Source organism: Mesoplodon densirostris, chromosome 7, assembly GCF_025265405.1.
Source record: "Mesoplodon densirostris isolate mMesDen1 chromosome 7, mMesDen1 primary haplotype, whole genome shotgun sequence".
In the NCBI taxonomy this organism is placed as follows: Eukaryota; Metazoa; Chordata; class Mammalia; order Artiodactyla; family Ziphiidae; genus Mesoplodon; species Mesoplodon densirostris.
In genome coordinates, this window is record NC_082667.1 from 5,927,011 (window position 1) to 5,941,395 (window position 14,385).

Sequence of the window (14,385 nt, forward strand, 5' to 3'; positions counted from 1 at the left end):
AAGATTCGTGGGAACACCATCTCCAACATTATAAACCACTGGTCCTCCCTCCCCCGTCAGATGTTGCAAATATATTTCCTTTGAGTTTATCATCTATCCAATAATCTGATAAATAGTAATCATCATTGTACAAGAGAAATACTCAGTTTTGATGTAGTCAAGTTCGTTCATTTGAGGGCCTTGTTTAAAGAATTCATCCCCAGTCCAAGGTCATAAAGAAATCTCTTATTTTTTTCCTGTTATTATTTTATTTTTCTCTTTCACATATAGGTGAACCCTATGGCAGGGTTTCTAAATTTTGACACTATGGACATTTGGGCCTATACAGTTCTTTGCTGTGAGTGACTGTCCTGTGCATTGTGAGATGCTTAGCAGCATCCCTAACTGCCAGCAGCACCCCATAAGCTGGGACAACAGAAATATCTCCAGATGTGGCCAAGCATAATCTGGGGGACAAAATCACCCCCAGCTGAGAACAACTGATCTATCTAGAGTTTATTGTTGTAAATGGCGTGAGATGAGAATCCAGTCATTTTTCTCAATACGGTGAATCAGTTTTACTAATACTAAATAACTCTTCAAACGTATTCAGTATTTGTGATGTCACTACTATCACGCATCAAGTTCCTGTCTATGTATAGATCTGATGTTGTATGTGGTAGGGACTGACTAGATATGACAAACTTATTTCCTCCTCCTGGGCACAGAGCCCCCTTGTATCTGGATGGGGCAGAAGTGAAGAGTGTCACTTCCAGGGCTGGGCAGCTGCAAGCAGGTGTGTCTTCATCACTGCTCCTTCCCTCCCTCCCTCCCTTTTCCTCCCCATCTCTGGTCTCTCCACATGGGCTCTCTCTGTGGCAGCCTCAGGGTGGCTGGACCTTTTGCACAATGACTGAAGCAAGTGTCTTGAGAGAAACTGCAAAGCTGTGTGACCTTCTCAGACTTAGCCTGGGAAGCCCCATCGTGTGGCTTCCACTGTTTTCTGTTCACTGAAGCAGCAGCAGAGTCCTGCCCAGCTTCCACAGGAGGGCATAGAGATGCCGGAGCGTCAGAGTACTTGTGGACATGTTTCATCACCACCACAAGATACCTGACGCGATTTCAAATTCTTTATCCCTCGTGTGTGGTGCTTTGCTCTCTCCGGAAGGTTGCAGGGTCTTCATTTGCCTTCTGGGGGCTCTGGAATTTCACCATCTGCTTTTGTATCAGTCTCTGGTCCTTCTGCATTCAATGCGCTGGCCACTCATTGTGCCTTTCAACGTGAAAGCTCATCTTCAGTCCTGAGGAAATGTATTATTCATTTGATAATCAGCTCCCTACGATTTTTTTCTACCCTCTTCTCTCCCTCTCTCTAGACTTCCTCAAATAATAATACTCTGTTTTTCTCATCTTTCCATGCTTTTATCTTTTTGTTCTATGTTCATATGTATTTTTCAACTTTACCTTCTGTGATTTTTCTTTTTTCTTTTTAAATAAATTTACTTATTTTATTTCTTTATTTTTGGCTGCGTTGGGTCTTTGTTGCTGCGCGCGGGCTTTCTCTAGTTGAGGCGAGCAGGGGCTACTCTTTGTTGCGGAGCCCGGGCTCTAGGCGGGCGGGCTTCAGTAGTTGTGGCTCGCAGACTCTAGAGCACAGGCTCAGTAGTTGTGGCACACGGGCTTAGTTGCTCGTCGGCATGTGGGATCTTCCTGGACCAGGGCTCGAACCCGTGTCCTCTGCAATGGCAGGTGGATTCTTAACCACTGCACCACCAGGGAAGTCCCTGAGATTTTTCATTTCTGCTATCATATTTTTAATTTTTCCGGGAAACGCTCTTTTTAATAGCCTCCTTTTATCCTCCAGATGTAATAACTTTTCTTATTTCCCTGAAGATACTGATTAAAGTTTATTTGAAGTTTTCTCATGCACAGCCTGCACAGTCTCTATCTTCTCTGAGTTCCTTTTCCCCCTCCTGTTTATTATTGTTTCTCTCTTTTATGTTAGAGATTTCCCTCAAATATCTGGCAATTGTTTGTTGTCCACTGATATTTGTCGTGTTAGGAGCGAGCAGGAAGTTTGACGGAAATTCTGGGTGACTGAGGGGACTGTAAACTTCGTGGCAGCTTTGCTGGCTACAGACCCTGTCATTGGATCAGTTTCCACTTCTGGCGGAGGCCTCCGCTGCTCTCCCAGCCGGGTACGGACCTCTCTGCGCATGCTCCGGAAGCTGGGCGGAGGCTCGAGTGGAGCTTGGGGACCCGCCCGCGGCTCGCAGACTGCTGGCCCCGCCCACTGCATGTGGCCAAGGGCGGGAGGCCAGACCTGGCCTGTGCAGCCTGGATTCCTGATAGAGAGTGATGCCACCAAGTTTGTTCTGCATCAATAAGTGCCTGGAAACCCACCGGGTAGGCACTGGGTCGGCTGGGGTAGGAGGAAGCAGCGAGCCTTCTAGAGGTCAGCACCCCCGATAGTTTGGAGCCTTGTTCTGCAGCAGGGTCATCCCACTGGCCACCCTAAGGCCCTCCCTTAATCCTTTATGCCAACAACCTCAACACCAGCTCCTACCTCCCCTGCTCCCCGCCCCGTCGCATCTTGCCCCTTCCAAGTTCCTGAGCACTGGCCTCTGCCCAGGACTTTGGATGCTGACCTTTACCTTCTCTCTTTCCTGGCAAAGTGGGCAGTGAGAGATGCCACTCAAAGTTCTTCCCTGGGGAGAACTTCCTTCTCCAGGGCCTTTCAGGGCTGCCCACCTCGGCCGGAGGCAGCAGCCGTGCACAGAGCCCTGGGGAAGCCCAGCTCCTGGTTAGCCCCCAGGGCCCTCCAGGCCAGGTGTGGCAGGTGCAGGCACATTGGCAACGTGAACCACGAACTCCTGCAGTTTCCCGAGTCCCTCACGTGTCCTGGAAGCAGTGCTGTCTGGCACACCATCTCTGACTCGCTGTTCTCATGGGCAACTCAGACTGATCCTCTGGTGCCCCCTGAGTGTTCAGTCTCCTCCAGGGCCCAGAAATGAGCCAGGGACTGTTCCTCAAAGGAGAATGTGTGGGCTCCTGCTTTCCCCCTACAGGATTTCTCCACTCAGGGTAAATGCCTGAGGAAAAGGCTTCCAGTTGCTGTAGCTGGGGTCACCTCTCTGCAAGAGGAGACTGAACACAGAACGGACAATGGCCAGACCATGTATCGATAAAGATCTGACCCACGACCTGCAGCAACCTGCCTGGAAACCAACCTCTTATCTACAGTAACCCGACAGGAAGCCAGCCCATTATAGGTCAGACTTGTAGGAAGTCAGACTGCTATCTCTAGGAACAATCTGGGAAGCCAACGATAACCCTTGTAAATAATCACCCCAAATGTCCAGGACTTGATTAATAAGTGACAGCTTCCTTAATTTTTATCCCCTTTTCCAACTTAGGACCAACCAGAGGAAGCCAAATCTGCTCCCCTAAGCAGTGACATACAATGCCCCCACTTCCAGTCAGCCCACCTACAGCTCCCCGGGCCGACAGCCTCCATTCAGGGCACAGCTGAAGTCTCCCTTTTTCCCCATAAAGCTTCCTCACTCCTCTGCCTGCCTTTGAGCCAGCCTTTGGCAGTGGCCGATTCCCTTGCTGGAGCCAGCTCTGAGTATACAGCTTGCTGTCATTTGCTGGTCTTTATTTTCACAGAAGGCAGCTAGAACCAGCTAGGAGGGAAGTGGAGTTTCCAAGAGAGGTGAGGGAGGTGCTGAGGTCAGGAGATGGTGGAGCGCATAAGGTCTCTATCAGTCGGTGGGGGCGGGCCTTTGGGATGCAGTGGACTAGGTGTGCAAGTGCAGGGTGCTCCCAGGCAGGAGCAGCAGGCCCGGCTCGGCTCTGAAACCATCCTTCGCGCTCCCCAGTGGCCAAAGTCACCTAGCCATCGTTTCCAGGTCCAGGTGCTGTCTCCAGGAGAATCTGTCCCACTTTGGCCCTGCAGCCAAATGTCCAGGCCAAAGAGAGGGCTGGGCCCTTTAGTCTCTCTCTGATCACCTCCCCCAGCTTGGGTGTCTTCCTCCACTCCCAGATGAAGACATTTTTTCAGTTCCCTATCACTGACAGCTCTCAGGGGCTGGTCTGGGAGAGCCAGAGGGGTCTACTGTTGGAGTGGAGAGAATACCCCAGAGTCATAGCCCCCTCCCCTTCCCTGATCACCTTCAGAAGCAGGACAAAATTGGGAGGTGACTGGATTCCCTTAGCCTGAGTTGAGAATAAAGGATAGATCAGACAGGATGGGTCAGGTTATGCTGCAGTAACAAACAACTGTAAAATGCCAGCAGTGTAAAACCACAAGGCCACTGCTCAACCACACCACATGTCCTGCTCCATGTTGTCCTTGGAAGTGATTCACCCACTCTGTCCACAGTCCAACATGACCAGAACATGTTATATGCCCCCCCCCAACCGCAGAGGGGTCAGGAAAGTGTCATTTTCCCAAATTTCATCGGTGAGCAATAGAAAAACGTCTCTTGCAAAGAGGGCTACACTCTGTTGGCTCAGCCCCGTGCTCCCAAAAGGCCTGATCCAGGCCTCCTTGCTCTTTTTCACAGTGCACAATCCCTTGTGTGTGTGCACCTAATGTACTTAGGCAGCCTCCTGTTGATGGACACCTGTTCTGTTTTCAACCTGTTGTGATCACAAGCAATAACATGATGATAACCTTGCTGGTGCCTCTATTCACTCTTCGGCAAGTTAAACGTTCTGAACTCAGTTACCTCATTCATAAACAGGGATGAGAGTACCTACTCAAGGGTGGTGAGGACTAAGGAAAGTAATATACTAAAGCATTTAGCATTTAGTACCTGGCACCGAAGGTACTCCATTAGCTTTTGCAATTATTATCCTTATTTGCAAGGGCAGCTATAGATGCTTCAGGGATACATGCCTCTTAGTTTTGATCCACACTTCCTGAAGCCAATGTCCCCCACGGGCAATGTCTGTTCCAGCCTCTAATCCGTTTCGCCAGCCACCTGCCTAACGGCACTGCTCTCAGCTGTTCTGTACTCCTGGGGTGCTCAGAGGGTGTTCAGGCACAAACTGAATCATGGCTTCCCTGGTGCTGGAGCCATGATTGCTTTGACACCATGAATGGTCCCTAAACTGGGGCTCTCTATGTGGGATGGGTGCAGGTACCCCTCTGCCAACCCACCACCCCTGCAGTATGCAGGCAGGACACCTTAGTCACTGCAGAGCTGTTTCCCTCTGGGCCCTCAAATAACATTTCCTGGAAGTCTCACCTACTTTGAGTTCTCTCAGCAATGAGAGAGGTTGACTTACTGAGAGGTTCCCCGCTTTGGGCAGGAAGCTCTGATGCTGGGCAAGGCTCCCCAGAGAAGGGTCTGCTCCTCCAGGCTGCATCAAGAGGCCCTCCTACAGGCCCTCCCCTCCAGCCATCCGTGGGAGCCCCGAGAGCCACAACCTGTTTGCACCCCGATGCCTCCCCACCGTGGACACGCCACAGCCAGCTTGCCTAGGCTGGGTCATTCTCTTCGCCCAGCTAACAAAGATGGTGAGAGGAGGCAGGAGGCGAGCCACCTGGATCGCCCCGTGTTGCTCCCGGGCCCACGATGCACAAGGAAGAAAGGAGAGCCCCATCTGAGCAGAAGTGACTGACCCTCCCACCAACCCAGCCAGGGCTGCTCTGAGCGGCTCAGCTCCTCCCCACGCCCCTCCTCCGCCAAGGGCCCCTCAGCTCCTGCAGTCCTGGATGGAGGCCCTCTGGCAGGTGGCCTGCTGAGAGAAGAAAGCATGTTTATTTAAGTGAGCCTGTTCTCTGTAGACTATGGAGATGTCCAGAGCAGGGACCATGGTTGATTTCTCTTCCTGTTTCTTTTTTTTTTTTCTCTTTGTTTCTGGAGTTCAGTAAACACAGAGCTGGTTGAGGGCTCCAGGAAGACACTCTGTGTTTTAGGATTCAAGTATCCTGTCCAGCTGCCTGTCCCTCCCCCAAGCGTGAGAGGATCAGGGAGCCCCCTCCCCAGAAAACTCAATGCTCACAGCACTGCTTCTCTCTTGGAAACTTTATTGGTCCTATAGGGAAAGGGAAGCAGGCAGCTCCCTGCCTCTTGCTCAGAGTGCCACAAGCCCTCACTGTTTCCTGTTGCCATTGATGGGGCGGTTCACGTGCTCCGGGGAAGCCAGGAAGGCCTGGAGCTTGGGCCGGGCGCTGAGGCGGGCCACATAGGCCGAGAGCAGGGGGAAGGAGTCCAGGCAGCTGGAGGCCAGGACCTGGTGAATCCGAAGCAAGTCCAGCAGGTTGTAGTCGGCAAAGGAGATCTGCAGGGCAGAGCGGGGCAGGGACTCAGTGGGTGTGGGAAGTGTGAGGCGGGGAGCCTGAGCCGGTCCCTTGGTCTGCCCAGCGTTGCTGAACCGATGGCTCAGGTGCTCGCTCTGCACCGGTCTGCCATCTGTAAGAAGAGGGTGGTGCGGAAGGGGCGGGCCACGGCCAGCTCACCTGGTTGCCCACGATGAAGGCCTGGCCGCCCTGGTTCTGGGACAGCAGGGTCTCAAAAGGCTTCAGGTGCTGGGGCAGTGCCTTCACATAGTCCTCCTTGCCCGCCTCCTGCCAGAAAGATGCTACCGCGAATCATCCTCCTGACCCTCACACTGCTGCACGCCCTGCCTCTGCCCTGAGATGTCCCCTCCTGTCTGCCCCGTCTCAGTGAATCGCCACTCACCCAGCCCCCACCCCTCCTCTCCTCACTCCCCGCCCCAGGCTATTGCCACGTCCTGTCCATTTCAGCTGCTGATTCTTCGCTAGGCCACTCTTGCCCCCATCGCTCCCCGGACTGTTGCAAAAGCCTTGTAGGATCTTTCCGGATCTCGCAGACACCGCCGTGCTTAGACTCCCCAAAGAGAGCATCCAAGCCAGCTGGTTCAAGGCCTCCAGGACCTGGGCCCGCTGCCCCTCCAGCTCCATCTCCTGCCGCTCTCCCTCCCTCCCTCTCTCTCACACACACTGGCACACACGCCTTGCCTCTGCTAAACTGGTCCCAAGTCCCTGAACGTGCCCCGTGCCTGATACCTCGTGCACCTGACAGTGCCAGCACCCCTTCTAGAAGCTGACTGTAGACCCCCCTCCTCTGCACCTGGCTCTAGGAAGTGCTCCTGACCTCCCCCAGCTGCGGATCAGGGACCACCTCTGGCTGGATGTCTCTTGTCCTCACGCAATTCTGCCATCGCCTACTCCTTGACTGGGTCCCTCGCCCAGGCAGGGAGGCTGAGTCTTGTGTCCAGTCCATAATGGCTCTTGACACCCCCGCAGAGCCAGAAGCAGCCCAAGGGAAGGATCCGTCAGAGCTGCATGAGGGGTGCTGTGCAGGGTGAGAAGGAAGCCAGCCCCTTTCTTTCTTTGCCCTCAATGACCATCCCCGTGTCCGTGCTTACGTAGTTTGTGTAGATGAGGGTGCCGTATTTGCAGCGAAGGTCCTCCACGCCGTCATTCACCACGTCCAACAGGGCCGCCTCCCGCTGGTCCTTCCCATACAGCCCTGGGGTGGCGGGAGAGCAGACAGCGTGACGGGGAGCCTGACTAGCCACTACAACCTGACCCACCAGACAGGCCACGTGGCTGCCTGTGAGCCTCGGCCAGGGAGGAGGATGTGGATGAACAAAGGACCGTCTGAGGCCATGCTCAGAATTCCGTGGGAGGCGGCCTGCTACAGGGCAAGGATTGCTAGACAGACCCGGGCCTGAGCTTAGGCAAGTTAGGTAACCTCCACTCACCTCCGCTCCACAGGGTTGCAGGACAATTTGATTTAAACGGAAGAGGCTCAGGGCGCCAACACTGAGCAGATGCTCAGTAACGCTGACTGATGCCCGCAGACCCCTACCCTGGACTGGGCCACCTGCGGCCTCAGGACTCACCGAGGGAGCGGCCCAGGTGACGCAAGATGGCATTGGACTGGTACAGGGTCAGGTCTCCATCCTGGAACTTGGGGAGCTGCCCGTACAGCTGGGGGAATGAACAGCTCTGTCAGAGGTGCTGAGCTTGGCTGCCCCCCACCCTAGTTTTGCCCCCCAGTGCCCAGCCCCTGACCCGGGATACGACAGAAGTACTCACACAGGAGCCCTTGAGTGAAGGCCAGGTCTCCATGGTCACCACCTCTTCTTTCCAGCTCTGGTCCTGGTCGGCCAGCAGCATGCGCATGGCCTCGCAGCGCCCTGGGGGAGGGGAGGACAGGGTGTGGGGATGGGCAGAGACCCCAGCCTCGCAGCGCCCTGGGAAAGAGCCAAGGAGGTGAGGACTCCCCCGATGATGTCGCAGCACACTGCGGAGGGACGGGCCTGGGCAGGGAAGTTGCGTACTCTAGCAAGGGGCAGCTCCGGGGCACAGGGAAGGCGGAGCTAGTAGCCACGTGATGGAGGGAGAAGGGAGGTTGGGGACTCCCTCAGGTGGGTGAGGGGCGTGGGCTGCTGCAGCCCCAACCTCTGCCTCCCCTCCCTCCCCGTCACAGGCCCCTACCTCGAACAGGGAAGTAGACGATGGTGTACGGCGGCACTGCAAGATGCAGAGAGGTCTGTTAGTGTCTGGGAGGGGCGTGTTACAGGGGAGAGGGCGCCCGCTCGTCCTCCCTGGGGTCGCATCCCCTGTTCTGGGCGCTGTAGGCCCCCCGAGAGCCCCAACTGCTCCCCAAAACCCTGGGAGCCCCCTCGGAATCCCCCAGGGAGCCGCAGGCGGCGGGGACTCACTGATGGCAACGCAAAACTGAGCAGCAGCGGCGGCGGCGGCAAAACTCCGACGCCCGCCGCCGCGGCCCGGAGCCTTATATGGGTGGGCGCGCCCCGCCCCCGGCCCACCCCACCGTGCTGAGTCACCGCGCTGGCAGCGAGCCGCTCCTCCGCGCCCCGCCCCTCAACCACGCCGCGCAGCCAGTCCCAGCCGGTTGCATCCGATTGCCGAGCGTCCAGCCGGGGCTGATGGGCTCACAGCTAGGGCTGCGTTCCAGAACCTTCCAGAGGCCTGAGAGGGCGCGCAGTCCAGTCCCTTACCCTGCTGGGGTCGCAGACCCCAGAGACACAAACCCTTGCGCGTAGACACTTGTTCCCAGATGCTGTACAAAGACGGACACACCCCCTGTGCACCTAGGCTCGAACACTCAACTCACACCCCAAGTTGGGTTTTCGGACCCATCCGCCGTTTGGAGGTCACCTTCGGGTTCTTGTATGAGTCACGTACCCCGCTGCTCCCTTCTTACTTTTTTTCTCTAAATTACCTCATTTCTTCAACTCAGATACGCTTACCTTCACAGGAAACCTGTTTCACTCCCCTACGTGGAAGCGGGCACCACTTGTGATAAGTAGGCATGGTAAAAATCACGACAGGAGAACGATATGGTTTTTGAAATCTATCTAGACAATGGGACACTGGACCCTCCCTTTTCAAAAGTATCACTGGCAAGGTTACACATTTCTGGCACGATAACACCAAGCTGATCACTGTCCTTCAGTTCCATCAGGATTGAGGGCAATTTTAAAGGATTCCAGGACGAGCACCAACGCTGTTGAACCCCATCTGTCCACCGGGCAACCCCTTTCTGGGGGTTCAGGCCCTACTCTGGGTCCCCCCATGGCAGTGATGGAGAAAGCTTCAGTGAGGATTGTCCAGGTGGTATTTCGTAAAGACCCCTCTCCCTCCCCCAATGCTGGCTGAGCGGGCTGAGACTGCAGGGGAGCCAGGCCCCAGGTGGGGCCTGGGCTGGGCCCTGGACAAGTTCTCCAAACACATCCAGGTGGAAGCTTCTGGACTTGGTGACTGTGTGGGGAAGGAGGCCTCCAGGGAGACCGAGATGGGGAGCCGGGAGGAGAGGCAGCCACTGGGAGGACATCGTATGTCCCGTGTTGGACCTACTGAGTCCAGGCGTCTGTGGGATTGGCAGGGAGGAGGGGGCGTCCAGAGGCAGAAAGAAAACCCAGGCAGGAGTTCGGCGGAGTCCGGAGAACCACACTTCTGCTCAAGGACTAGCGCTCTTCTCCTTTCTTCACTTCTGACATCTCTTACACCACCCAGCCCTCCCCACCCCAGCAGTGATTCTTCAGGGGCGATGCAAAGCTTGAAAAACACCGTCAGTTGATAACTTTCTAAGTGGATAATGAAACGATCATTTCCTGACTGCACCCTCTGGGACTGGTGCAGGCAAAAGTGGTACAGGCCAGGACAGGCACTGTTCTGAGGCCAACTGTTCTGGACCCAGGGAGGGCTGGGCCAAGCCAGCAGCAAGTGCCTGGGCCTTAGAACAGGCTCCAGGTTCCTGCCCAGGGGGCCAGGACTTAGAGTCTCCGCCCTTCCCCCATTCACAACCCTCTTCCCTCAGGTCCCGCCAACACCCTTTTTATTCCTTAACACACAAAACCCTTTTCCTCTTTTTCTTCCAGAAGAGCTTCCTTTGCTTCTTTGACCTGAGCTAAAAGCAACCTGAAATTTGCCTTCCCCAGTTCTGAACGTCTGGTATTCAATGAGCTACAAAGAGCAAAGAAAAAAATAAAGCAAAGAAACAATTGCAATTTTATATCAAAAATAACCTGAACAGTTCCCTTCCTGCTACATTCTCTCTTTGCAGCAAATTCCACAGCCCCAGCAAAAACAACACGCCCTCATCTCCAAAGACACACTCACACAACCCTTTCACACAATGTCACACACATTCAAACACACCTGCACACACACACGCAAAATGATAGGAACTGAAGTCTCACCAGGCAGCACTGAGGCCTCCTCCTCTGAGCTCTCCAGGGCCTAACAGGGACAGCCAGACCTCAGGGTCTTCCTGTGTAGGCAGGGTGCTAGGTCTGGGCAATTGAAGGGGAGGGGAGGGGAGGGGGGGAAGTGGAGGAGGGGGCGGTGGCCCTGACTGGTGTTCCCCTCCCCAACCCGTCCTGCTGTGGCCGCAGCTCCAGGTCTCTGTCCCTTTCCCATCACTCTGAGTAGACATTAGCCCAACTCAACCTCCTTGATGGCCCTGGGTGTGCAGGAGTGTTTGCCTACTCCCACCCTCCATCCCTGTGCCCTGTGGACCATCAGAGACCTCCAGGGTTCATTTTAGCTTGTCTTGTCCCTCTCTCCTCCCACAGCAAGGTTTCAGGGCAGTCCCGGACTGTTCCTGCATGCTGGACCACAGCACAGGGTGTGTGTGTGTGTGTGTGTGTGTGTGTGTGTGTGTGTGTGTGTGTGTGTGTGTGTGTGTGTGTGTGTGTGTGTGTGTGTGTGTGTGTGTGTGTGTGTGTGTGTGTGTGTGTGTGTGTGTGTGTGTAGCACACATGCTCCTCAGATTCTAGTCCATTGTCATTGCTAGTCCGTGCTGGTCCTGCCCTCGCCATTTGTTTAGTTAGTTAGTTAGTTAATGTTCCCTTTATCCCCACATTCCATTCTCACTTCCTGTGGGAATAGTGGGACTTCTGCGTCCCAGGTATGTGAACACTTGAGTTGCATAAGTAGCACCAGGTTGCCTTCCCCAACGGCTGCACCAGCCCACCTCACAGCCCAGCTACTCTTCCAACTCACTCCAGTCCCACATGACCCCAAGACGTGGCATTAGCAACTTTGGAACGTTTGCCAGTCGAATTGGTATAAAGTTGTTCTAAATGGCGTCTCTCATTACTAAGGTTTTGCATCAGCTCTTCATGTGCTCCTTGGATTTTGTTTTCCTCTTCTGGGAATTGCCTCTTCATATCTTGACCATTTTCTGGTTGATTTGCTGCCTACTTCCTGTTGATTTGCAGGAGTTCTTCATTTATTCGAGATTTTAATGTTTTGGCTTCAGACATTACAAATACCTTCTCTGATTCTGTTCACCCTCTCTCTTTACTTTGTCCTAGGTGTCTTTCATCAAACAGTGTCGTCAAATTCATAAGGAGGTTTTTTTGCGGGGAGGGGGGCGGTGGAGTGGTTGTGTTTTGGGCTTTCAAAACTTTGTTTAAAAGTGGTTCTTTTTTTGTGGTACGCCAGCCTCTCACTGTTGTGGCCTCTCCCACTGCAGAGCACAGGCTCCGGAAGAGCCGGCTCAGCGGCCATGGCTCACAGGCCTAGCCACTCCGCGGCATGTGGGATCTTCCCGGACCGGGGCGTGAACCCGTGTCCCCTGCATCGGCAGGCGGACTCTCAACCACTGTGCCACCAGGGAAGCCCTAAAAGTCTTTTATTGCTGCGGACTTCCCTGGTGGCGCAGTGGTTAAGAATCCGCCTACCAATGCAGGGGACACAGGTTCGAGCCCTGGTCTGGGAAGATCCCACATGCCACGGGCAACTAAGCCTGTGTGCCACAACTACTGAGCCTGCACCCTAGAGCCCGCGAGCCACAACTACTGAGCCCACATGCCACAGCTACTGAAGCCCACGCACCTAGAGCCCGTGCTCCACACCAAGAGAAGCCACCGCAATGAGAAGCCCACACAGCACAATGAAGAGTAGTCTCCACTCACCACAACTAGAGAAAAGCCTGTGCACAGCGATGAAGACCCAACGCAGCCAAAAAAAAGTCTTTTATTACTGCATGGTTTTTTTTGTTTGTTTTTTTGCGGTACATGGGCCTCTCACTGTTGTGGCCTCTCCCGTTGCGGAGCACAGGCTCCAGACGCGCAGGCTCAGCGGCCATGGCTCACGGGCCCAGCCACTCCGCGGCATGTGGGATCTTCCCGGACCGGGGCACGAACTCGTGTCCCCTGCATCGGCAGGTGGACTCTCAACCACTGTGCCACCAGGGAAGCCCCTATTACTGCATGTTTTAATTATAGGAGAGAATATATGGAACATTTATACCTACGAAACTTATAAGAGGCAATATTTTCTAGTTAGGTAGCATAGCTTGGGGATTAATAATAAAAACAAAAACAAAAAGTCTTTAATTACTGCCCTGAATCACAACAAATGGCTCCTATGTTGTCTTCTATTAACTTTTTCAAGTTACTTTCACATTCACACCGTTAATCCATCTAGAGGCCACCTTGCACGTGCTGTCAGGTAGGAATCCACCTCCCCAACACCATCTACGGAACATTTTGACCTACGTGTTAATCTCCTGAAGGTATTGGGTCTCTCTCAGTTCTCTATTCTCTTCTGTGTGTATGTTCCTGCGCCAGTACCATAATTTTTTTTATTACTACAGTCTTATAAATGTGGTCGGGAAAAATCACACCCTCTTTCCTCCTCCCCCCTCCCCTTCCCCCTCCCCCTTTCCCTCCTCCTCCTCTTCCTCTTCCTCCTTCTTTGAAGTTTTTCTTAGCTGTTTATGGATCTTTATTCATTGCTAAAAATGCTACTGTGAATTTATCAAATTTCTCCAAAAACTCCAACTGGAATTTTGATTAGGACTGCATCACATTTAGAGAAGAACTTGGAGAGAACTCACATCTTTATAACTTTGTCATCTTACCCTACATTATGATCTGTTTGTCTGCTTATTCAGATTCTCTTCTATATCCTTTATTAAAATTTTCTATCAAGAGGCTTTACATATTCTTTTATGTTACAGATACTTTGTATCTAGCCACGTATCTAAGATCCGTTTTTTAATTGGTTATTAGAGATGCAGAGAAATTCTAGAAATACTATTGATTTTGTAGGTTTCTACCTAGCAATGTTGCTGAAATCTTATTGATTCTAATAGTCTGTTGATTCCAAAGGGCCTTCTAAATGAATGCTCACATCATATGCAAATAGTGAGAATTCTGCTTCTGATCTTAAAGAGATATGTGAGCATGAATGAAGAAGGGAATGTCTTAACCAAACCCCATTTCTCTCATGGCTTGGGGTGGCCTCTCCCCTGGTCAGGGTGTCTGGTCTGGGGGTTAAGGGCCATTATGTATAATGTTTGCTGTGAATTTCTGGCATGGAAGCTGCATGAGTTCAAGAAGTTCCGTTCTATTCCTAGTTTAGTAAGAATTTGTATCATAGGGGGCTGCCCTGGTGGTGCAGTGGTTGAGAGTCCGCCTGCCAATGCAGAGGACGCGGGTTCGTGCCCCGGTCTGGGGGGATCCCACATGTGGCGGAGCGGCTGGGCCTGTGAGTCATGGCCGCTGAGCCTGTGTGTCCGGAGCTTGTTCTCCGCAATGGGAGAGGCCACAACAGTGAGAGGCCCTCGTACCGCAAAAAAAAAAAAAAAAAAAAATTGTATCATAAATAACAAATCTTTTTTTTTTAAAGAGACATTTTTATTATTATTTGGCTGCGTCGGGTCTTAGTTGCAGCACATGGGATCTTCGTTGAGGCGTGCGGGCTTTTCTCTAGTTGCTCAACAGTTGTGGCACGGGGGCTTATTTGCCCCATGGCACGTGGGATCTTAGTTCCCTGACTAAGGTCGAACCCGCATCCCCTGCACTGGAAGGCAGATTTTTTAACCACTGGACCACCAGGGAAGTCCCAGTAACAAATCTTATTTTATTTTATTTTTTTCT

The 14,385-nt window shown here is 53.1% G+C and overlaps 1 protein-coding gene across 3 annotated transcripts; it reads right to left on the reverse strand.

Moving 5' to 3' along the window:
• Positions 1-6,002: 6,002 nt before the first annotated feature.
• LOC132493335 (glutathione S-transferase P) lies at positions 6,003-8,772 on the reverse strand. Of its 3 annotated transcripts, XM_060103730.1 has the most exons (7): positions 8,689-8,772; positions 8,462-8,497; positions 8,060-8,160; positions 7,864-7,951; positions 7,384-7,487; positions 6,452-6,559; positions 6,003-6,273 (listed from the first exon to the last, which is right to left on the reverse strand). In XM_060103730.1, coding segments are annotated over exons 1-7 (627 nt in total). In that variant the 5' UTR covers positions 8,690-8,772; the 3' UTR covers positions 6,003-6,084. The 3 variants fall into 3 exon arrangements, with proteins under 3 accessions (XP_059959713.1, XP_059959715.1, XP_059959714.1); XM_060103732.1 differs by lacking the exon at positions 6,452-6,559; XM_060103731.1 differs by lacking the exons at positions 6,003-6,273; positions 6,452-6,559 and adding an exon at positions 6,944-7,310.
• Positions 8,773-14,385: the final 5,613 nt, after the last annotated feature.

Coding starts and splice junctions, on each gene's coding strand:
- LOC132493335 (XM_060103730.1), bottom strand. Junction 7,952..8,059: donor CTTCACTCAAGGGCTCCTGT/GTGAGTACTTCT, acceptor TCATTCCCCCAG/CTGTACGGGCAGCTCCCCAA. Junction 6,274..6,451: donor CCTTCATCGTGGGCAACCAG/GTGAGCTGGCCG, acceptor TCTGCCCTGCAG/ATCTCCTTTGCCGACTACAA.